The sequence below is a fragment of the Silurus meridionalis genome, chromosome 10 (assembly GCF_014805685.1).
Source record: "Silurus meridionalis isolate SWU-2019-XX chromosome 10, ASM1480568v1, whole genome shotgun sequence".
Lineage (NCBI taxonomy): Eukaryota > Metazoa > Chordata > Actinopteri > Siluriformes > Siluridae > Silurus > Silurus meridionalis.
Window position 1 is genome coordinate 19,874,037 of NC_060893.1, and position 23,041 is coordinate 19,897,077.

General features: G+C 38.3%; 1 protein-coding gene across 4 annotated transcripts; it reads right to left on the reverse strand.

The window, feature by feature from the left end:
• Positions 1 to 1,413: 1,413 nt before the first annotated feature.
• Positions 1,414 to 15,226, reverse strand: sting1 (stimulator of interferon response cGAMP interactor 1). 4 transcript variants are annotated; one of them, XM_046859278.1, is made up of 7 exons: positions 15,016 to 15,226; positions 10,807 to 11,027; positions 7,050 to 7,227; positions 6,029 to 6,137; positions 3,860 to 4,089; positions 2,546 to 2,732; positions 1,414 to 1,779 (listed from the first exon to the last, which is right to left on the reverse strand). In XM_046859278.1, the coding sequence occupies exons 1-7, from the start codon at positions 15,139 to 15,141 to the stop codon at positions 1,502 to 1,504; spliced, it is 1,329 nt and encodes a 442-aa protein (XP_046715234.1). In that variant the 5' UTR covers positions 15,142 to 15,226; the 3' UTR covers positions 1,414 to 1,501. The 4 variants fall into 4 exon arrangements, with proteins under 4 accessions (XP_046715234.1, XP_046715235.1, XP_046715237.1 ...); XM_046859279.1 differs by lacking the exon at positions 15,016 to 15,226 and having other exon boundaries at positions 10,807 to 12,588; XM_046859281.1 differs by lacking the exons at positions 10,807 to 11,027; positions 15,016 to 15,226 and adding an exon at positions 7,379 to 7,411.
• Between the last annotated feature and the right edge of the window lie 7,815 nt (positions 15,227 to 23,041).

Consider the following 23,041-nt stretch of genomic DNA (forward strand, 5'->3'; position numbering starts at 1 on the left):
AAAAGGCATAAGTGCACCTACTAACAGCAGAGATTTACCAGTATACAATACAAACCACCGTCCATTCTCCATACAAACCTTGTCTCCAACATTATAAACACAGATCGCTCAAAAAAAAAAAAACAGCGGCTGCACAGTGCCGTCTCACATTTAGTCCACATGTGGAAAAAAAAGAAAAATAAACAGTAACTAAGTTTCTGAAAACTTATGACAATCAGGCTGAAGTAATCCGCACAAGCACACAAAGCAAAGTGTCCGGAAAAACTTACGTCCGCGATGCCGAGGGGGAGATAAGCCGAGAGAGAGGAGAGAGAGAGAGAGAGAGAGAGAGAGAGAGAGAGAGAGAGAGAGAGAGAGACAGAGAGAGACAGAGAGAGAAATAGAGAGGGAGAGAGAGAGATTGTGAATGGAAAAATAGGGAAATTAAAAAATACCGCGACCGGCGGCACGGCGCGAAGCCGGAAAAAAACCCGGAAGATTCAAAACCGAACCCAAAAACGAGGGACAGAAAAGTCTCAAACGTGAACGGCCGAGGCCATAACATTTAACAAAAAAACAGCAGAGATTCACCAGTATACAATACAAACACCTGTAGTGTCTGTAAGGTTTGATTTTTCCGCCACTTTCGCGAGTTCTTCTGCGGCTGCACAGTGCCGATCGACATAACTGACATTAAAATTTCTAATTTTCCCCCCTTGTGCTCGAGATATCAGGGTTCCGCAACATAAAAAAAGTCGACAGAACCGATAAAAAATGCTAAGAAAAAGCGAGAATTTGGCGGTTCCACTTCAAAAACGTCGACTTAATAGGGCTGTCGAGGTAACCGAGGGCGAGTTCCACTGTACTATATGGATAGATGGAAAGGTATTAAAAAATATTGGGACACCTGACTTTTCCAGTTGTATGTGGATCTACAAACTGTTTCTATAAAATTGGAGGCACACAATGGATTGAGGATGTGGTAGCATTCAATTATTCCTTCACTTGAACTAGCAGACCCAAACCTGTTCCAACATTACAGTGCCCATGTCCACAAAGCCAGTTCACTGAAGACACGCTTTACAGGGGTTGGAGTGGAAGATCTTGAGTGGCCTGCTATAGAGCTCTGACCTCAACCCTACCGAACACTTGTGAGATAAGTTGAAATGCTGACTGCATCCAAGGCCTTCTCACTCTACATCAAAATCTGAATGACCACAAATCTCCAAAATCTAGTGGAACATCTTTAAGAGTTATTTTTGAGGATATTATAACAGCTAATGGGGACTAAATGTAGAATAATTAAGATGTTTAAAAAGCATATACGATGGTCAGGTGTCCACTAACTTTTGTCCAGATGTATATATTAGACACTGGGATCTACAGAAACATCTGTAATCTTAAACATACATTCACAAAAGGATTCACAGTGAGTCGAATCATATTCACTATATTCACAATTACATATAAAGATACTATAAACACAAGTTAAATACAGGATGTAGTGTGTGATAACGTTGGTTTATAGATGTCTGTTGTGGTTATAGTAGTTTTGGGTATAGTCTGTATTCTCCTCTGGTTCGGACCTCAACGACTGTGGGGCGCTAATCATCAGACTGGGAAGTGAGCTGAGTGGCTCCTCCTGCTGCAGAAGATAACGTGGATCTCTGATCATGCCCTGTTCTGGCACGGGCTGGGCCAGGTCCTCTGGCTGGACCATAGGGATCTCATGCTCCTGCTGCTGCAAGTGCTTGATAATCTCCGTGGACAGATGCTGAGGCTCACCATCAGCTTGCTGGTCTTGAATAAAAAAAAATATGAGAGTTAAATAAAAATGCTTATGAGAAATTATTACCAATGCATTTTTTTTTTTACAAACGTGAACCTAAAAGTCACACAGTCAAAAGTTCTAAAGACTAGGATTTTCTGGACTGAAATATATACTATATGGATAAAAGTTTGTACACAGCTGACAAAGATTCATATGTGCTTTTTAAGCATTTAGTCCCATTTGTTGTTACAATAATCTCCAAGATGTTCCACTAGCTTTTGAAGCATTCTTAGGGATTTATGATCCCAATCAGACACAAAGGTGTTCAGTAGGGTTGAGGTCAGAGCTCAATAGCAAGACACTCAAGATCTTCCACTCCAACCTATGTAACTATATCTTCACGGAGCTGGTTTTGTGCACAGGGGCATTGTCAAGCTGGAACAAGTTTGGGTCTCCAGAGATGTCCTATACAATTGTGTGCATCCAACTTTGTGGTACCAGTTTGGGGAAGAACCACATATGGCTGGAACAGTCACATGTCCCAATACTTTTGTTCACGTAGTATAACTTTAAAAGTAGCAACATTTTAATTGTCATTTGAGTTTACAAATCTCTAAACAAATGGACAGACAGACAGACAGACAGACAGACAGACAGACAGACAGACAGATAGATAGATAGATAGATAGATAGATAGATAGATAGATAATCTCTAGTTTCAGTCATTTTTCCAACCCTGGAGCTTAAGAGCTGTAGATCTCCAGCATGAGAAGTTTGTGTTACAGTAAGACTCACCATCGAGCAGGATAAGGCGGTAGCGGTTGCGACACTCTAGAGAACATTCCAGAATGTGGTTGAGAGTCCTGTAGAAGAGCAGGACCTGCTGTGTCCTGTCCTGCTCACTGAACGCAGCAGTGCTGTCCTGAGACATCTGATAGAGGGTAAGCAGTGGAGTGGCGTACTCCACTACACAGAAATATGTCTGGGGACAGAGAAAAGAAAGGGTTAGAAAAATCAGCTAATCACATGACGCTGTGAAATTTTACGAACATAACTTTACTGCAATGTTCTAATAATATTTACCAGAACAGAGGTGTTTTTAACAATTCGCTCAATGTTAACAATGAAAATATTGTTGTGGGAAAGTTAATATAAATTCTGATCAAAGATAAGATCAGCAAACGTTCCGTAAACATTCTACAAATGTAATACTCTATAATTTATGTGACATCTGAGACAAAAACAAAGTATTAGTGTACGTATTATGTGTATTTCTTGGCTAATGAATGTTAACTATTTTGGGTTTTTACACATAAAACCAGATTGTGCATCTATTTTTAAAAATATTGTTATTTTACCACTAGTTCATGTGATCTAGGTGTTTATGCGATGCTGTACGTTTATGCTAAATTATTCATCATTTATTAATGCATTTGATTGACAAAAGTATTGGGACCCCAGACATTTTTCAGCTATATTTGGTTCTCCAAACTCACCACAAAGTTGGAGGCACATCATTGTATAGGATGTAGCATGACAGCATGATAGCATGACAATGCCCCTGTGCACAAAGCCAGCTCTATGAAGATGTGGGTTACATGGGTTAAACTGGAAGATCTTGAGTGGACTGCGATAGAGTTCTGACCTCAAACATATTAAACACCTTTGGGATGAATTGGAACACTGACTGTGGAATTGGATGTTCAAAAATCACATACAAATCTCATGGTCAGGTGTCCACAAACTTTAGTCCATATAGTGTTTTTTTGTTTTTTTTAAAGAATGTGATAAAAAAATACGTCCTATTTATTAAAAAAAAAAAAAAAAAAAAAGGAATGTATTTGTGTTGATGATGTTTATTAACCTTTATTTACCCGGATATATTTTATGCAAATGTTTGGCATTGACCCAAATTTTTAGATGCTTTTTTTTTTTTTACGATATTTATGAATATTGCATAAAAATTTTTATGGAAAGCCTGAAAGCTAAACCCAACAAACCTTTTGAATCGATCTTGAACTTAAAGGAACATTTCTCAAATGATTCCTAAAGTATCCGATTTAATATGATGTAGTTGAACAAGTGGTATCTCAATGCGTCGCACCTAACCTTTTGTTCGTGGTCGATGATTCTGTAAATGCTGTGTTTGTAGACTCTCTTTCTGACTCCAGCCCGGTCAAGCTGCATCTCCGGGAGATTCTGGTGGAAAAGTACGTTCTGGTCCACTTCTTCCATCTTGGCTGGGGCCACTGCATTCAGAGGCAGGAGGATGTGCAGCCGGGAGGAATGCAGAATCTCTCCTGTCTGGTTGTAGTGTTTTCTCACCTGTTCCTCTAGCTCTGTGGAAACACACACAGGAAAGAAAGAAAAATGGTCCTGAATATGCAGCTTCAGAATTGTTTAAGAAGTTTGGAAAGCTATATTAACTCAAATCCACACTGATTATAACTGTGGTAAGCAGAAAAGTATGCTGGATCACATAATACTGCAAGCATTGATGTAAATAGGCTAGAAGAGTGAAACCACCTCAGGATTCACTTCTGTTTGCTGAAAGATATACCTTTATTTGTCCAACAGTGGGGAAAGTTCAAAAATTATTGTTTCTCTGGAAATGTTTTGATTCATCTGAACTCTTCTTTAGAAGTAATACGTATCTTAACAGTGTTTTGTTCTAAGTTGAAGCTGTGGGCAGTGGCAACTCAGCAATTAAAAGATTAGCAATCAGATGCTTCTGAGTTCAAACCCTGCACCACCAAATGTCACTGCTGGGCCCCTTCGCAATGCTCTTAACCCTCATCTACTCAGTTATAATGAGGCAATAATAAGGATTAGGATGTCTGCCAAATGCCAGAAATGTGAATTTAATGTAAATGTAATGAGTGTATTAAATACCTCATTATACACTCTTTAGATCAGGGGTCACCAACACAGGCCTTTTCTAAAAATATCCGTTTCCTACTTTGTTGAATTATTGTTGATAATTATTGTGAGAAATCATTAACTTGATCAGTGTCTTCAAATAGATCAGGGGTGTCAAACTCCGTGTCAAATCCGGCCCGACGTATAATTATATCCGGCCCGCGAGATGATTTTATAAAGATCTATTATTATAGTTATTAATGTCCCGGCGATATGAAGCGCTGATAACACAAACTACAGATCCCACAATGCAGCGCTTCAGCTGCCTTACCGAACGCTAGACTACCTGAAAACAGAGCCTTTTAAAACTGATAGGATTCTGAGTAGATGTTTACTGACACTGGCGGTAAACCCGTGTGTCTTATTAGTGGAGTGAATGTGGCTGTAATTAAGGAATTGAATCTAAGACTGAACTACGAGACAAAACATCAGGAGAAGCTGAAAAAACTGAATGCAGAGCAGAAGATACAGAAAGAAGAAGAGTTAAAGAAGAATCTGACATTTCAGCAGACATTTTTTACCAGAGCAAAATCACAAAGTGAAGCTGGTGTGAAAACAGAGGAGAAATCAGAGGCACATCAGCCGGTTATTTACTGAGGGAGAGTTTCTGAAGAGTTGCATGATGAAGCTGTGAGACGTCTGGTGTTTAACTGGAGATATTTTTATGGAGAGCAAAATATTTTAAGTTATTTAAAGTTTAAGATATTTTTTTATAAAATGGCATAAGAGCAAAGAAATCTGATTGTTTTGATTTGTTGTTATTTTTACGTTTACTTAAAAGCACAATTTTTATTTGTTCAGGGTTTTTTCGCAGCATGTCCATATTTCTAACTTGTATAATTCTGACAGGAGGGCAGAAAATTTTAAGTTATTTAAAGTTTAAGTTTATTCATTCTGGAATAATATTCCTGTCTGTATTTATTCATATTTATGTAAAAAAAAAAAAAAACACATTGTTTAAGTGTGTTCAATAAATGTTTATCCTGTTCGGCCTGCGACCTAAAGTGTGCTTTCAGTTTTGGCCCCCTGTGCAATTGAGTTTGACCCTGATATAGATGAATATCATTAATTATTAATAATAACATATAATTAAAGGTAAATTAAACAAATTTGTTATTTCATAATTGTGTATTAAACTGGTAGCCCTTCATATTAATCGGTACTCAAGAAGTAGCTCTCGGTGTCAAAAAGGTTGGTGACCCCTGATTTAGATTCTTTAAGTGTGTGTTGCTGCCCCCTAGGGACGTCATCAAGTAGTAATTTATCGACACAACTCGATTGAAGGAATGTTTGGGAGTGTGTGGTGTACCATTCTCGTAACAGCATAAATAATGTGTGCGTGTGTGTGTTTGTGTATACCTGGTAACACAAATTTCAGATAACCTAGGAAATAGGACCAGGCTAAGCCATGAGCTACGTTCAGCTTCCTGCTTTCGCACACCTCTGAGATCTCCACCGGAGCAGGGCCCTGAGACAGAACGAGCAAGAAAGAGATATGAAGAGAAAGAAAAAGGGGGAACAGAGAAAAAGGGATGAGGAAGGCATTTGTTGATTGAAGTACTTGACACTCATACAGCCAAAAGCTTTCTAGACATCACTTTTTAAGAAACTTCGAGCAACAGTTCAATAGACATCAACAGTGATTGGTCGTTTTTTTATAGGGTTCCCTGATTTCAAAACGGTCAGGGAAAATAAGCATCAAGGCACTTTTGTTTTTGTGATCTAATAAACCCAATATGTTTAACAGTTTCATCAAACCTAACTAACTACCTAACATCAAAATTCACATTTAGTCCTGCTTTTTTTCATCCACTCTTCCTCAAAAGCTCTCTACTAGATTCTGGAGCATGGCTGTGGGAATAATATGCTAATAGTTAATAATAATTGTGCTAATTCAGCTACAAGAGCATTGATGATGTCAGATAAGGATTGATAAGGAAATCTGGTGTGCCATCAGTGTTCCAGGTGATCGCAAAGGTGGGCAGTGGGGGTGTGGCCAAGTTCATCCACTCCAATATTGGTATAATCTTTTTTTATTATTAAATTATGCATATACATCTGATGTGAAGTGGAAGTACAGTAGATATCAAAAGCAAAAATGCCACTGTACAGAAACTCAGCTCTGATTATCACTTAAAATTACTAATTTTACTATTAAAATTACTAAGATCAAAATAGTTGTTTTTAACATTAACAAATATGTCAATCTCTTAAATGTCAGTCCAGTCCAGTCTTGTGAATGTTCTAAATGCTACCGAACTGATATAAACGTTCACAAGATCTAACAAATCTCCAAGGATGCTACTGAAATCACTCTAATTTAGTGAGGTGAGTTCTTGCAATGCTTATGGGATTTTTGTGCGAGTAAAACTGTCTTTACCAGAACTCCGAGGGTCTTCAGCAGCAGGTAGAAAGCACAGGTTAGGACACAAAAGACAAACTTGTCATGTGTCCATTGAAAACCTTCCAGCAGGGTCAGGAGAAGGACCACACCCACTCCTATCTGAGTAGCCCCGCTGAAACAGGCCCAGAGCATGTGCTGGATTCTGCCATCATACCTGCCAGAGAGCACAAAGTGGAAGAGTCTTTAATCTGATTACACCTGCAAAGAAATTGAAAGAACTACATACTTTAGAAAGAACTTGAATGTATTTTCAATGAATCTACAGACACCCAAGACATCATGAATGTATCCAGGCAAGCACCTACCAGTAGGGGTGTGGTTGGCTAATTATCCCAAGACTTTTTAAGCAGGCACTGGGCAAGAGGCCTCAAAATGTGGGCCCTGTTTTGAGAGCACATGGGCTATAGTGCTGCTTTGTTTGGTTGTGTTTGAAGTCGCCCTAGAGGAGGTAGGCCAAGTTTGTTGCTTTAATTTGTTTATTTAGAGGGATTTATTTTGATGGTATGGGATCTGCCAAACCACCATAAAACACCACGAGAAGAAGAAGAAGAAGAAGATGATGGTATGGAAAATTTGTTTTTATTTATTTAGATACAGATAAATTGAGCAATGCTGACTGTGTATGTTGGCAGCTGCTGGTGTAGGTAAATATATGGGCGTTGTCTTATTTGTGTAAATAAGATGGCATGAAAGGTCTTATTTGGATCTTACTTTGGGAATGTGTTTTGATTCCGATCTGGATAAATGCTTGAACATCAACTGATTGTTATATCTGCTATTTGCCAATGAAGGTAAATTATTTAATATTTTAATTAAATAAGTGAGTGTGCAGTTGGTAACCCTGGTTTTAAATGTTGTGTTTTAAAGCATATGATGTATTATTAATATTTGTTTTTCTGTTTTAGATTTGTCAATTGCTGTTTTTCCGGTGTTGTTTTTGTTTGGTCCCCTGGTTGGCCGGTCTCAGGAGTGTGCTGCATGGTGGCAGCATGTGTATTGTGCGAATTGTTTGTGTACGAGTCTGGTTGGCCGGGCCTTTGTTTTTTGTATATTTTAATTTTAATTGATGATACCTTCCCAGCCTTATGTCACCAGCTTAACTCAGGGTGCTTGTTTTTTGTGTGCGTGTGTGCATCCCTTTGTGTATAGGATTTAATTTTGCTGTGTTTTCTTTTGTAGTTATGAGTGAAGGGTTATGTTTTAAGTTGTGTATTATTATTTGAATTGTGGTAATTGCCTTTTGAGTCTTTAATGTAAGAGGGATGTCCCCCTATGCCTAAAGGTTTGCCGCACGCTACGAAAGCAGTTATCATAGAGAAATTTTGTACCTTAGCCATCTGAAGGGTTTCGTTTTTGGGCCTGTGCTCTAAACAGGTTTCTTTCTCCTTTGAATTCGTTTCAAAGGGGTGGTGTAGTTGCTATACATATATTGTATGAACTTGCACCATGTTATAAATCACAATTTTTATTTTTTTATTTTGTTGCCTTCATTAATGTATTGCGTTGTCTGATGCATTGCCTACAAGTGGCAAGGAAAGATGGCATTATTTGCTTTTCTGACTAAGCAACACTAGCCAAACATGGCCAACTGTGAGCTTATGTATGCAGAAAATAAATGGCAGTCAGCACTTTCCTATCAGCCTGGTAAACTGTCCTTGTGATGTAGCATGAGAAATGGATTGAAATGTTGACTGGCTTCTTATGTTCTCATGGGAATCACTCACCCTACCTATTAGTAGCTATTACCTGATAAATCTGGGCAACAGGTCCAAAGTATCCAAATTCTATCTAGCAAAGCATTGCCTCAATCTTCACACTCCTCCCCCCATGTAACCTAACAAGACACCCCTCTTGCCTGGTGAGAAATGCAAGCCATTCAGCTTGCCCCTTGAACATGGCCTGAGGGTATATGTTTTTGCTATGGCAAAGAAATCCCCAATTCTATTTAGGAATTATTTTTCCCAATTTCTGTATTTAAGTCTGGGATCTCCCGCTGACAAAAAAAACTCTCATTTAGTGGGGACAGTCCCTCCTTTCTCACGTGTCCATACTGGTTAGCACAGTTCCCCATTTTTCTGTGCTGGCAAAAACAGTGTGTGCTATCGGGCTGACTCACTATGTCATCAACTGCTTCATGGCTAAGAGACAGTCATTGACTTCTATGCATGTATATCAACTAAAAAGGCGATCAAAATTATAGCCAGGGTCTACAAATTGTCAAAAAAAAAAGTAGATAAGGATTTTATCTGTAGCTCTTATTTGGATACCTCTGCAGACATTTTACATGCTGTGTGGAGGGACACCAAGTGCCATGACAACATAACAGCTGTAGTGCAGGTTAACCACCAGGACTTTATGTATCCTGGGAGTGAAACCCCTTCAGGTCCTGAATCAAGACCTCCATTAGAGGATTATTCTTTTCCAACATACAGTATAGAGCAACTGTGGTAATTATGTAGTACAGATAAATCTCAAAGTCAAGAGAATGAAACAAGAAAACACTTTTCTTCTAAATCTTCACAAGAGAAGTGAAAAGGTTCACTGAGAAGGATGAGTACAGCCAGATCTGACACGTTTGAAAGCACAGCAGGGCCTTTTCTTCGAACTGTCACAGTAAGACTTGATGTAATTGCACGTCAAGCATAAATATATCTTTTTACAAATTGATTGCCAGTCGATGAATGTCCACTCAAGGACTGGGGTGACACTAATAGTAACCTATCGTTTTTAATCAGAGGTGGCAAAAGTACACACATCCTTCACTTAAGTAGAAGTACAGATACTTATTTTTTTTTAAAGACCTGAGATAAAAGTTAAAGTACTGACTATACTTTTTTTACTGAAGTAAAGAAGTTTGCGCTCTGACGTGTATAAGTAAAAAGTAGTCATTACTACTACCTGTTTTAGTGTCAGGCTGGTAACTAAACCTCACATATTAAAATTATGGCTGTCAATCGATTCAAATATTTCATTGCGATTAATCGAATGATCGTCCTGAGTTGCCTCAATTAATCGCAGCTTGATCGCACATTTTTCTGTTCTAAATATACATTACATAAATACTTTCCAATTTTTTAATACTCTAAGCAACATAGCCACGGACAAATACTGATGCTTTACGCAAAGGTATGTTCAGTATTCGCGAAACCAAACTCAACATAGAGCATAAGGCCAAAATATTCTTGTGAATGTTTTAAGGTAATTATGGTGTTTAAAATTACGTAAATGATCAGGACACCAAACGGAACCTTTGCTATGTTTCCACACAAATAGATTAAAACTACAGTAACGTGTCTGTTGAAAATGTAACAAGTAGGAAGTACAGATATTTGTTTAAAAATGTAATGAGTGAAAGAAAAAAGTTGTCCGAAAAATAGTCAAGTACTGATATCAGCAAAATCTACTGAAATACAGTAATGAACGTTTTTGTACTTTGTTACTTTACACCTCTGTTTTTAATATGCGTTTTGAGGGCAGAGTAAAGATCATGGTGGTTCTATGATTAGAGCTGTTAAATACTTGTTGGATGATAGTTCACCTGAAACTAGTGTTCCTCTAAACTGTCAAATATTTAGACCGGCCCAGTAATGGATAGACAATGAATGAATAGACATTTCTGTTCAGATCATGCATCCTGGTTTGTGTCAATTTGACGATATCTGTCTTATTAGGTTTATATCCTACTTATACAATACACATATGATGAAATATTGAAAGTGAATAGATATCTCACCGTTGCTGCGAATGAAAAAGCCACTCTTCAGTGAGTAAACAGAGGCTGTGCAGTGTCTTCCCCATGCTCAAAGAAAATATAACAAGTCCTGACATCTCTCTCATCAGCCTGTAGTCCAGCAGCCAAACCAACCCCAACGCCAAACTGCTCAGTACCACTGCACACACTGCCGGCACATGACCCCGAGGCCTTGGAACCGCACACTCCTTCACCATTCTCACCTGTAGAAATCCATATTAAATCCAGATGAATATCATGTTTATTCTTAACCGTCTTAAACTGACGAACCTGTTTTTTTTTTTCCCCCAGAGATGATCTATTGTTAGTCTAAACTCTAACCTGTTCTACAGGTCTGTTCTTCCTATAAAGAGCATCAGCTGCTTTTATACACCGATGTTCGAGGTAATGGTTTGCCATCGGTTTTGATTGTCACTGCTGTTAGAATTCATGAATTATTGATGCATAAAGTATTTTTAAAGAAGTCTCTTTATTTTTATACTTAAATATATACAGTATGTAACGAGACAAACATTTGTCTGGTCTTCTTTTTCCCTGGTTTTGATATCAGTGAGTTTGGGGGTTTCCAGGTTGAAAGAAAGCAAATATTTTTTGAAAACGTTCTGGTACATCATTCATCTGTGATAAAATACTCCTTGGTGTAAATGTGTTGCGGATAGTAGCGATTGTGCAAATTAATAAAACAAATGTAGATAAATATGCAAATATATGTACAGCATTTAATATAAAGAATAGCCTTTATTTGTCACATATACATTACAGCACAGTGAAATTCGTTCATCGCATATCCCAGCTTGCTTAGAAGTTGGGGTCAAAACGAGGGTCAGCCAGGATACGGCACCCCTGGAGTACAAAGGGTTAAGGGCCTTGCTCAAAGGTCCAAGAGTGGAAGCTTGGCAATACCAAGGCTTGAACCCACAACCTTCCAATCAGTAACCCAGCACCTTAACCACTGAGCTCCCACTCCCCCGCATATGTAGATATGTGTGGATATGTGTACAGCAAACAAATATTGATTTTGTAGACAAGGCAGTAGTGTCATGACTGAACACCTGCATGCTGCATTGCTGCCTTTCAGATTACACTCACTGGTCATATTTGATGTAGGAAGAGACACAGTTTGCTCAGTTCAAACTTTCCCTTTGTTCACATCTGTGTGACTTATTAAAGACGGAAAACAAGCCACAGAAAACAGTTCATATACAACCAGCAAATGACCAAGTCTAAGGCTGTCTGATGTGGTTTTGTTTGTTTACACAAACTGTACATAAAATCTATATGTTAAATTTATGTTTCTTCAGTTATAGTTAATAAAGCTGTAAACTAATCACACCTGGATTTAGCTACGAAATACCTTCCTTATGAAACCTAAACTTCAGTGTAGCGACCATTTCTTCACCATCTTCTGCCAATAAAATGAGTATATGATGTGGCAAAAGTGCACTTTCCTGCATACCTGGTGCACAGATTGTGCATTTAGGCTTCTACACCCAGAGAGCAGTCCATGTACCATACACACAAACTCTTAGAATCGTTCTTAATTTCAGTTTCAGTTTCAAGAGCGCTTAAACCATTTTAACGTTTTTCCAGGGCGATGTCCCTTACAGAACATATGCATGCATTTTTCTGAGGCAATTTGAGTTTCTGCTTTGTTTGTATGCCTTCACTGTGATAATCTGACTTGCTGATTGCATCCTGCACAATAGCATGATGTCATTCATGAAATTGGAGTCTATTTATAATATAGAGTACATGATTTGCTTTATGAAATCGACTTACTAGGATACACTGCTTACACTGTAAGGGCAGGTTTAGGTTTCATTTGTGAATACCTAGTTCACAACTGCTGTGGTTTTACCCTCACTGGGTCATAGTCAACATCTTAAGCTACTAATATTTACCATTAAACAATATGCCAAGAGGTAAGTAATACTATTAAGGGATAAATAAAACAAAATAAATAAAAATATGCTTCTAAATAAATCCATGTCTGTAGCATTTCATTTCCAAATGACGGTGTAATCATGTTCGTGGTCAAAAGGATGACAGGAGGATGTTCGAGATCCAATTTAGTCACCAAAGTTAAAAATGTATCTTTTAAGGTCCCAGTATGTAATAATACTGTAGATAATAATATGTAATAAAAGATGAGATTTTTTTTCACTAGCCTACTTTGTTATACAAGAAAATTGCATGATATTGGTTATATATAACTAAATATTTTCTATTGTTTAACTGACTGTAGTTTTATCTGTTATTCGTTTGGAGCGAGACAAAACGTGTATCAGGTCTTGTTTTCTCCAGGTCTAGGTGATGTGGTGTTTGGGAGTTTCCAGGTTGTAAGAAAGCACTTTTTTCCACGTTTTCTCACATTCTTTGTTCACCTATGTGATCCATCAAGGTTTTCTGGTTTTCTTACACCTCCCAAAAACATGCTGGTAGATCAGTTGGCAAGGATAAACTGGTTGGTGGTGTAAATGATTTTGCTAATGTGAATGCTGATGCTTTGTAATCCGCAGTGTATTTTTCACACTGTATGCTCCTCTATAGACTCCTAGATCCAGATGCCTCTGATCAACCATGCTTTCTGAAGTTGAAGGAATGAACGAGGAAAATTTATTTTTTTAAATAGTTGAGCATAAATAAGATATACTGTTTGGACATAAGTATTGGGACGCCTGGCTTTTCCAACTTTAGCTGGTGGCCCATATTTGTATAGGATGTCTTTGGTAGAATTCAAATTTCCCATCACTTCAACTAGGAGACCCAAACCTGTTCCAGCACGACAATGCCCCTGTACAAAAAGCCAGCTCCATGGATATATGCTTTACATGGGTTAAAGTAGAAGTTCTTGATTGTACTGCTACAGAGCTCTGACTTCGACATTATTGAAAACCTTTGGGATGAATTGGAACACTGACTGCACCCCAGACATCCTCACCTTACCTACACCAGTACCTGACTTTGATAACACCCTTGTAGCTGAATGAGCACAAATCTCCAAAATCTATTGGAACATCTTCCCAGAATAGTGGATGTTATTATAACAGCAAAATGGGGTCTTAATGTAGAACACAATCAATTCTATGTTCTGGTGTCCATTAACATTTATCCATATATTGTAAAAGACCTAAATGTGGTTATGGCTTATAACAGCTCTATACATAAGGATTTTTTTCTGCAACATTTAACATGAAATGAACATTTAGTCAAAATGCAACATGTGGGGTTAATCATTTCTGTTGGTCCCATGCTCTATTAATGAGAGGGTATTTTCTCAAGAGGTGAAGAGAAAAATACCAACAAGCAGTCTGGCTAAAAACTAAATGAATGAGTAATTACTTAAACTCCCTGCAAAACCAGTATGTCTGTCTAATATTTCATCATTAACTTGCCTGTCACCTAAACTCCGACCACAAAACTGTTGTGCTTCCTCATTGTTTTTCATCTTATGAGAACATGCAGCACCAGCTTGAGATCTGTAATTGCTTCAGCAAATCGTTTTGTTCACCAAAGCGAGGCAGATCCTGTAGCAGGTTTTAGACAAACCATCATGTAAATGATGATCACAAAGATTTTGTAAATATGACAGTGTCTGCGCTGGTTTGTAAAAGAGGGCAGAGCTGAAGGGAACACATAATGAGGTTCACCTCCCATTCATTCTTCTGTAAGTCTTTAAACCAGGGGTTTTCGTTCTATTCTACAAAGGGCCGAAATGGGTGCAGGTTTTAATTGCAATCAAGTCCACACCAAATCCTACCTAATGTTTTTTCATTTTAATGATCAGGTGTTGCCCTTGATTGGGTGGAATAAAAAAAAAACATGCAAGCCTGGACACCCCTGCTTCAAACCTTCTACAACGATATTTGATTTGGAAAAATGCCTGATGACAGAGTCTGATATCTGAGTACGGAATCAAAAGGTGTTATTTAAATATGATATCGTAGTCTGATGACAGAGTCACTAATACCTGTGTCTGATCTCTATTGGATTATGAGTCAGACATGATGGTAGACCTGTTCCTCCAGAGATAAGAACATGAAATATCTGTGCATAATAAACGGTGAAATCAGAAAAACAATACAGCAGGACGGAAATCTGATACAAGTCAAATCAGTCAAACTGTTATAATGTGTAGTCTGATTACAGCAGGAGTAGCCAAGTAAAAGGATAAAAAAGATAGAGGCTTACCTGTAGCACTGAGCAATCTCTCTCTCTCTCTCTCTCTCTCTCTCTCTCTCTCTCTCTCTCTCTTTCTTTTTCTTGCTTTTTGATCTCTCTTAGTGGTGCTCTTTTTTCTGGATGTGTCAGTCCCATCCAGCGTCTCCAAGTTCCTTTCTTCACCTCTTCTCTGCCTGCACCTACGCTGAGTGCGGACAGAAAACACGGTCTGCTGGGGCATGTATCCCAGTTTCATTTTCACTTTGAAGTCATGTGACACATTTCTCGGCATTCACGTTTGTTTTTTTCTTTATTTGAAATCAAAATCACTGGTCGCACTAAACACACACAAAGGCACATTTGAATAGAGGGCAAAACTCTCATCAGCATGTTTCTCGATCCTAATGGAAGGCTAATTGTTTATTATTATTATTATTATTATTATTATTAAACTGAACACTTTGTCTATTCATTTGATTAACACCAGAAACAGAAACCAGAAACATCATGTTACACGGAAAGTGATGCAACATGAAACCTCAGTTTTTTTTCCTTTTCCTTTGTAAATCATCCTTTGTTCTCCAACTAAGGTGGGCCACAATCATTTAAGGTCAATATGTGTCTGGAGAGAAGTGTGTGTAATAACAATAATAGAAGATGGAGCTTAAGCAATTTGTAATCTAGACTTTAGAATCCTACGCTGACCGGACATGTCTTTTGCAAAGATCCTGCTTTTTGTGTTGCTTAATTAAGAAATCTTTAATATGTACTTTATATAGAGTATATTGGTTTATTGGGACCCCTGATTTTTTTATGTGGTTCTGACCCAAAATGTTACCACAAACTTGGAGGCACACTATTGTACTGGATGTCCCTGGACATGTTGAAGCATAAAATATTTCCCTTTACCAGGAGACCCAAATCTGTTCCAGCATGACAATGCCCCTGTGCACAAAGACAGCTCCATGAAGATATGCTTTACATGGATTGGAGTGGAAGATCTTGAGTGGCCTGCAAGTTTAACACCTTTTACACCTTTGGGATGAAGGTCGCTACTGACTGCACCCCAGTCCTCCTCACCTCACTTACATCATTACCTGACTTTACTAACACCCTTGTGGCTGAATAAATCTCCACAAATCTCCACAAACACATTCCAAAATCTAGTGGAACATCTCCCCAGAAGAATAAAGGTTATAATAAAATCAAATAGGAACTCGCATATCTATCTTATGATCAGATGTAACATTAAACTATTATTATTATTATTATTATTATTATTATTATTATTATTTTAAAAACTTTGCATACATGGCAAATTTTATGTGCAAAAATCTGCATTTATAAATTGTGCCAAAAAACTAATCCGTCCAGCCAGCGTCACTCACTAAACAACACTTTTTTTTTTTTTTTTAATAATGCAAACCCTACGACAGTGCTAATGCAAGTGTCGCAACATTCCTCGGAAACTATGATGTCATTTTTACTAACAATAAAAGAACAGTGAGTGCTCGTGATCTTTAGACGCAGGTCGTGTTGTGACTAAGTAAATTTTTCAAAAGTGTCTTACAAAAGTGATTACACCCCTCACATTTTAACATCCATTTTATTATATCTTCTCAAAGGACAGTAATATAGAAATTAAACTTGGATTATATTTTGGAGTCCAAAGTGTCAATATTCTGTGTGAGCCTCATCCTGGCGGTGTGTTTGGGTTCGTTACTATGTTGGGAAACTGCCATTCGGCCAGTTTTGCAAGTAAGGGCATCATGTTTTGACTCAGAATGTCTTAGTACATGTTGGAATCCATGTTTCCTTTAATGAATTGCAGCTCCCGAGTACCCAGTAGCACTCAAGCAGCCCCAGACAATGATGCTACCACCACTATGCTTGACTGTAGGCAAAACACAATTTTCTTGGTTCTCCTCACCAGGGCGTCACCACACATGCTGGACATCATCTGAGCCCAACAAGTTTATCTTAGTCTAATCAGACCACAGGACATGGTTCCATTAATTTATGGTCTTGGACAGGTTGTTTTCAGCAAACTATATGCAGGGTATCTTGTGAGCCAGCTTCAGAAGAGGCTTTCTTCTGGGACGGTGGCCTGGAAACCAGCTTGTTTTAGTGTGCGGCATATGGTCTGAGCACTGACAAGCGGAACTTCTGCAACCTCTAAAGCAATGCTGCAAGTCAAGTCACGTCAAGTTTATTTCTATAGCGCTTTTCACAACAGACATTGTCTCAAAGCAGCTTTACAGAATTTTAAGAGTTAAGGTGAAGTGTTGGTGTGTATTTGTCCCTGATGAGCAGCCATGGTGACTGTGGCAAGGAAAAACTCCCTTAGATGTTATGAGGAAGAAACTTTGAGAAGAACCAGATTCAAAAGGGAACCCATCCTCATTTGGGTGACATCAAGAGTGTGATCATGAATCTTTAAACAATACAGAACACTGGAGAGTGAGAACTAACATGATCACTGAAATGTAAGATTATGAGTAATGTTCTTTCTACAGTCTTTTACAGCAGCACTCATGCGTCTGTTTTTTAAGCAGCTTCTGCACCTGATGCTCAGCACGAGGACTTAACTTCTTTTATTGGCCCTTGTGAGGCCTGTTCCGAGTGGAACCTTTCTTGGAAAACCTCTGTATGACCCTGGCAACTGTACTGTTACCATAATATATATTGTGCCATTAGAAACGCTATTATCAAAGTCACCCAAACTTTTTTTGAAAGCTTGTGTAATGTCAGCAATAAATAATAACTTTGGGGAAAAATCTGTAAAAAACTGTGTTGCTATGATGTCCACTAAAGCGGGGGGTCTGTAAAGGGGATTATGTGTTGTAGCGAATTTAGCTCGCAAAAAGGGAACTATTTATATGTAATTATAATAGGTTATAATTATTCATAAATATTTAAATTAAGTTGTTGAATTAACGGCAATGGAATTAACGTTACAATTATTTGGTCTGTTCTTCACCAAACGGACAGTATTATCTCTCATTAATAATATAAAAGGTGTATCTACCCGGCCAAGAAGGACGTGACCCTATTTACTTTCTTCTTCTTCTTCTTTCGGCTTCTCCCATTAGGGGTTGCCACAGCGGATCATCCGTCTCTATAGCCCCCTGTCCTCTACATCTGCCTCTTTAAACCCAACTACCTGCATGTCTTCCCTCACCACATCCATAAACCTCCTCCTTAACCTTCCTCTTTTCCTCCTTCCTGGCGGCTCCATCCTCAGCATTCTCCTACCGATATACCCCATGTCCCTCCTCTGAACATGTCCAAACCATCTCAATCTCACCTCCCTCACCTTGTCTCCAAAACGTCCTACATGCGCTGTCCCTCTAATAAACTCGTTTCTAATCCTTTCCTGTCTAATCCTGTCTCTAAACCATACAACATCGCAGGTCTCACCACAGTTCTATAAACTTTCCCTTTCACTCTTGCAGATACCCTTCTATAACAACTCACTCCTGCTATCACTTTTTTCCACCCACTCCACCCTGCCTGCACTCTTTTCTTCACTTTTCTAACACACTCTCCATTACTTTGCACTGTTGACCCCAGGTACCTAAACTCCTCCACCTTCTCCACCTCTTCTACCTGCAACCACACCACTTCACTGCCCTCCCTCTCATTCACACACATGTACTCTGTCTTACTCCTTCTGACTTTCATTCCCCTTCTCTCCAGCACATACCTCCACCTCTCCAGGCTCTTCTCAACCTGCCCCCTACTCTCACCACAAACAACAATATCATCCGCAAACATCATAGTTCATGGAGACTCCTGTCTGACCTCGTCCGTCAACCTGTCTATTACCACTGCAAACAGTAAAGGGCTCAGAGCCGATCCTTGATGCAGTTCAACCTCCACCTTAAACCAGTCTGTCGTTCCTACTGCACACTTTACTGCTGTCACACTGTCCTCATACAATCCTGCACCACCCTCACATACTTCTCTGACACACCAGACTTCCCCATTCAATACCACAACTCCTCTCTCGGCACTGTCGTACGCTTTCTCTAAATCCTCCTTCTGTCCTTCTCTATACTTCTCCATCAACATTCTCAAAGCAAACAATGCATCTGTGGTGCTCTTCCTCAGCATAAAACCATACTGTTTCTCATGTCTCTCATGTCACCTCTTCTCTCAGCCTGGCTTCCACTACTCTTTCCCATAACTTCATGGTTTGACTGATTTAACTTAATTCCCCTGTAGTTATTTCAGGTCTGCACTTCTCTCTTGTACAAGATCGGTACCAGCACACTTGTTAAAGACTCCCTTTACTTTATACCATACAATTAATAGAGCATGTAATTTAAACAAATATTGCAGGAACTTTGAAATATGAGCAGCACTCTGAGACAATCACTTATGACAAATACGGTGTTTAATGAATGAGACAAACACAACAGAAATTCAAATTCACCCTAAAATAAGGGGCTCAAGCTTTAACACGCATTTAAACTGGTTGGTAAAACAGTTACTTGCATTGGCTTGTTGCACAAGAGTCCGGATGCGGTAGACAAAGGAACCTTTTTAAAGAGTCGGTTAGGAGGGAGTCGGATGTTTCTCCAGGTTCTCCTGAAGATCAGAGCAGTTTTTGAATTTGAATGCTGCTTTGAAGTCAGCTGGGAGGTCAGGGATTATCCTGTTTGTGTCTGTGGTGTGGGAGAACAACACTGTAAATCGTAGTGCTTGTCCTTGGAGTGAACTGCAAATGTTAAAGTTTAAAAGGAATTCCTGGGACATGAAATCTGAAAGCCAGACCCAACAGTATCTAAAGGATTTTGCTTCCTTCCCAGAATACACTAATCTTTCTATTTACTCTGCCCTTTTTATTTACGGTGTATCGCAAACATCTATAGCTCCTTATCTTCTGAATCATTATATGCTGTATATGAATTGGAGCAATGTTTAGGACACTGGCTCACTACACATCAAGACACTGATGACTCCCAGTTATAAAATCTTCACTGGCATTTATCAATAACAAGCAGGATGAACCTATTCTAAAAATCTTAACATACAAAATATTTAAAGCCATAAATTCATACATTTATGTGTCATAGTACACTATATGGACAAAAGTTTGTGGACACCTGACTAAGATCTTAAGGGCTTTTTGTATATTGTATGCCACATTAATTCGTCTTTAGATGTTATTATAACCTCCACTCTTGTGGGAAGATGTTCCACTATATTTTGGAGTGTGCTTGTGGAGATTTTGCTTATTCAAATATAAAGGTTTGCTGTAGTGTAGTGATGTAGGTGAGGTGAGGAGGCCTGGGTGCAGTCAGTGTTCCAATTCATCTCAAAGGTGTTCAGTAGGGTTGAGATCTTCCTCTCCAACCCAGGTAAACCATATGCGGGAACAGGTTTGGGTCACCTTTTGTAGTTTAACTGAAAGAGAAAATGAAATGCTGCATGCAAAATGTAATGCAAAGACAATTGCTACAATTGCTTAGGTTTTTTTTTTGTTTTGTTTTTTCCTGATGCTCTTGTTAATGTTTACCACAGGTAGAAGAAACCTGAGCCCAAAAGCAGCTTTACCACACACTCCAGAGAGAAACTAGTTTGCTGTTGATGACCTCAGAGAAATTCATACAGAATTCAGGTTCACACACCCTGCTTGTTCTGTTCTGACTCACAAAGCTGAGACTCAAAAGTTCTGAATTTTTTCTGTGTTCTTGCTGTTTGGTCTGACCCAAGCTTTAATAGAAATCGAATGTAGACTCGTATTACTCTAGCAGGATTTTGTATATGATACATTCAAAGAGAATAAGGGGCTTTTTACTTGTCACATTACAGAAAATTTAAATGTTTTTTTTGTATCTCCATATATTCTTTATATCAAGATGCATGTACATATACAGTATACACACACACACTATATGGACAAACATATTAGGGCACCTAAACCCAAATGTGGTTCTTTACCAAACTATTACCCCAAATGTAATCCACAATTGTATAAGATGTTTTTGGATGTGGTAGCGTAAAACTTTTCTTGAAATTTGTACTTCAACTAGGAGATTAGCGTGTGCTCACTGTATGAATTCTAAATCTGCATTTTCAAATTTCTCTCATTATTATAAATGTCATTATAACAGGATATATTTTTGTTTCTTTCTGCCATGAAAGTGCAAAGCTTACAATAGACTCAATTTATGGACTGTAGTGTTGTTGTTTTTTTTTTTATTACTGCACTTTCATTTGTAAAGGTGTTCCTTCAATTAAAAATTACAGTTCACCAGCTATTTTAAGCATTTTGTAATGAACTTACTGAGCCAAATTTACTTTGGGAATTTTATCCCTGCTGGAGTTCTCAGGTTCAAAGGGGAATCCACAGAATCCCTGTTGGATGCAGAAACTGTTGGACATTTCTCTCCAACCATGTCTCTGGAAAACCCCATAATTTTCAGAATAATCCACTTTGATAGGAGATTAAAGACAAGCAAGCTGCCATCAGGTCAGCGGGGGACAAGTGTGTGCACAGCCTTCCCCTGTTTTACAACCCTGAGCCTAATGACACCTTCGAAGTGCAGCTGATGCCATTCGGAGGCCATTTCCAACTTTTAGCCAGTATATATGTTGAGAATTTTAACATAAAATATTTGAATTGTGTTGAATTAAAAGCCCCAAAAATGCTGTGGGTCCACCAGACCCAAGAATACTGGCAGATTAACAAAATATGAAGTCTACACAAGGGTTAAATATTCTTAATTCTTATATTAAAGGGTTTCTATGTTTTATTATTCTATTAGATGTCATAAAGCAGCAGTTAAAACATTTCCCTGGTTGAGTAGGTGTCAAATAAAATTTCCAGTGTGATTTTTTTTTTTTTTTGTTTGTTTTGTTTTAATAGGTCATGTAGTGATAACACAGTGCCTTTTTCCTCATTTTGTATTTAGATAAAAAAAAAAAAGAAAATGAAGGTGCACTTGTAGAATGTGCTTGGATTCTTGATTCCCTGTCAATATATAGGCAGATAAATGATAAGAGCGGAGGTGGGATGTAATGAACTACAAATACATTGGTTTTTTTATTTAAGTAGATTTTTCTGGTATCAGTACATTTATTAAACTATTTATTGTTCAGACAACTTTTTACATTCATTCATTACATTTTTACATAAATATCTATGCTTTCTACTTCTTACGTTTCCAAACCAGGTTTGTTACTTTAGTTTAATCTGGTGACAGGATCCATATTTTTTCTTTTCGCTGCACCATTTTCAGTCCATCAACCGATTTCCTGTCATTGTGCGGCCTTTTCAATCTACCACTGGTGTATCATTTTCTGGCTCTCACACACCACAGACGTAGACTAGTTTACTTTAGGTGAGCAAGGCAGAAGGCAACAAGAAGTCAGGGGTTCACACGGATGAGACAGAGAGAGTCAGTGATGTAAACTTGACTGAGAACAGACACATTCCTGATCACCTGATCATCATCATTTTTTCTCTGCTTGTGTTCTATATGGTGGATGTTCAGCCTGGATACATTTATTAGGTAACAACATTTTAATTTCTTTTATATCAATATGATTAATATGATGTTCAGTTACCAGCATGACACTAAAACAGGTAGTAGTAATAGCTACTTTTTATGCAAGTGCAAGTCAGAGCCCAAACTTTTTTACTTTACCTTGAGTAATATCTGTACATCATCTTGAGTGAAGGATGTGTGTACTTCTGCCACCTCTGCATGAGAGAGTGTGAGTGCAAATCAAGTACATTATACAGTGAGCACAGAAATGGCTAAAGGTCCATGCATATTTTATTCAAGAGTAAAAAAGAGATTTGTCCCATGGGGCATGCTTACACTGTGTGTAGATCGAAAATCAAAATGGCAAAACGAAGAGAGAAATATGAGAGAGAGAGAGAGAGAGAGAGAGAGAGAGAGAAGAAAGTGAGTGAGGGATTGAGTAAGAAAGATAGAGAATCACAAATAACCCATGAACCGCTTCAGATTTTAAAGTAAAGCACAGTGAATGACCAAAACGAAATAAAGTGAAGCCCGAAACAGCCAGAATCTCTTTTTAT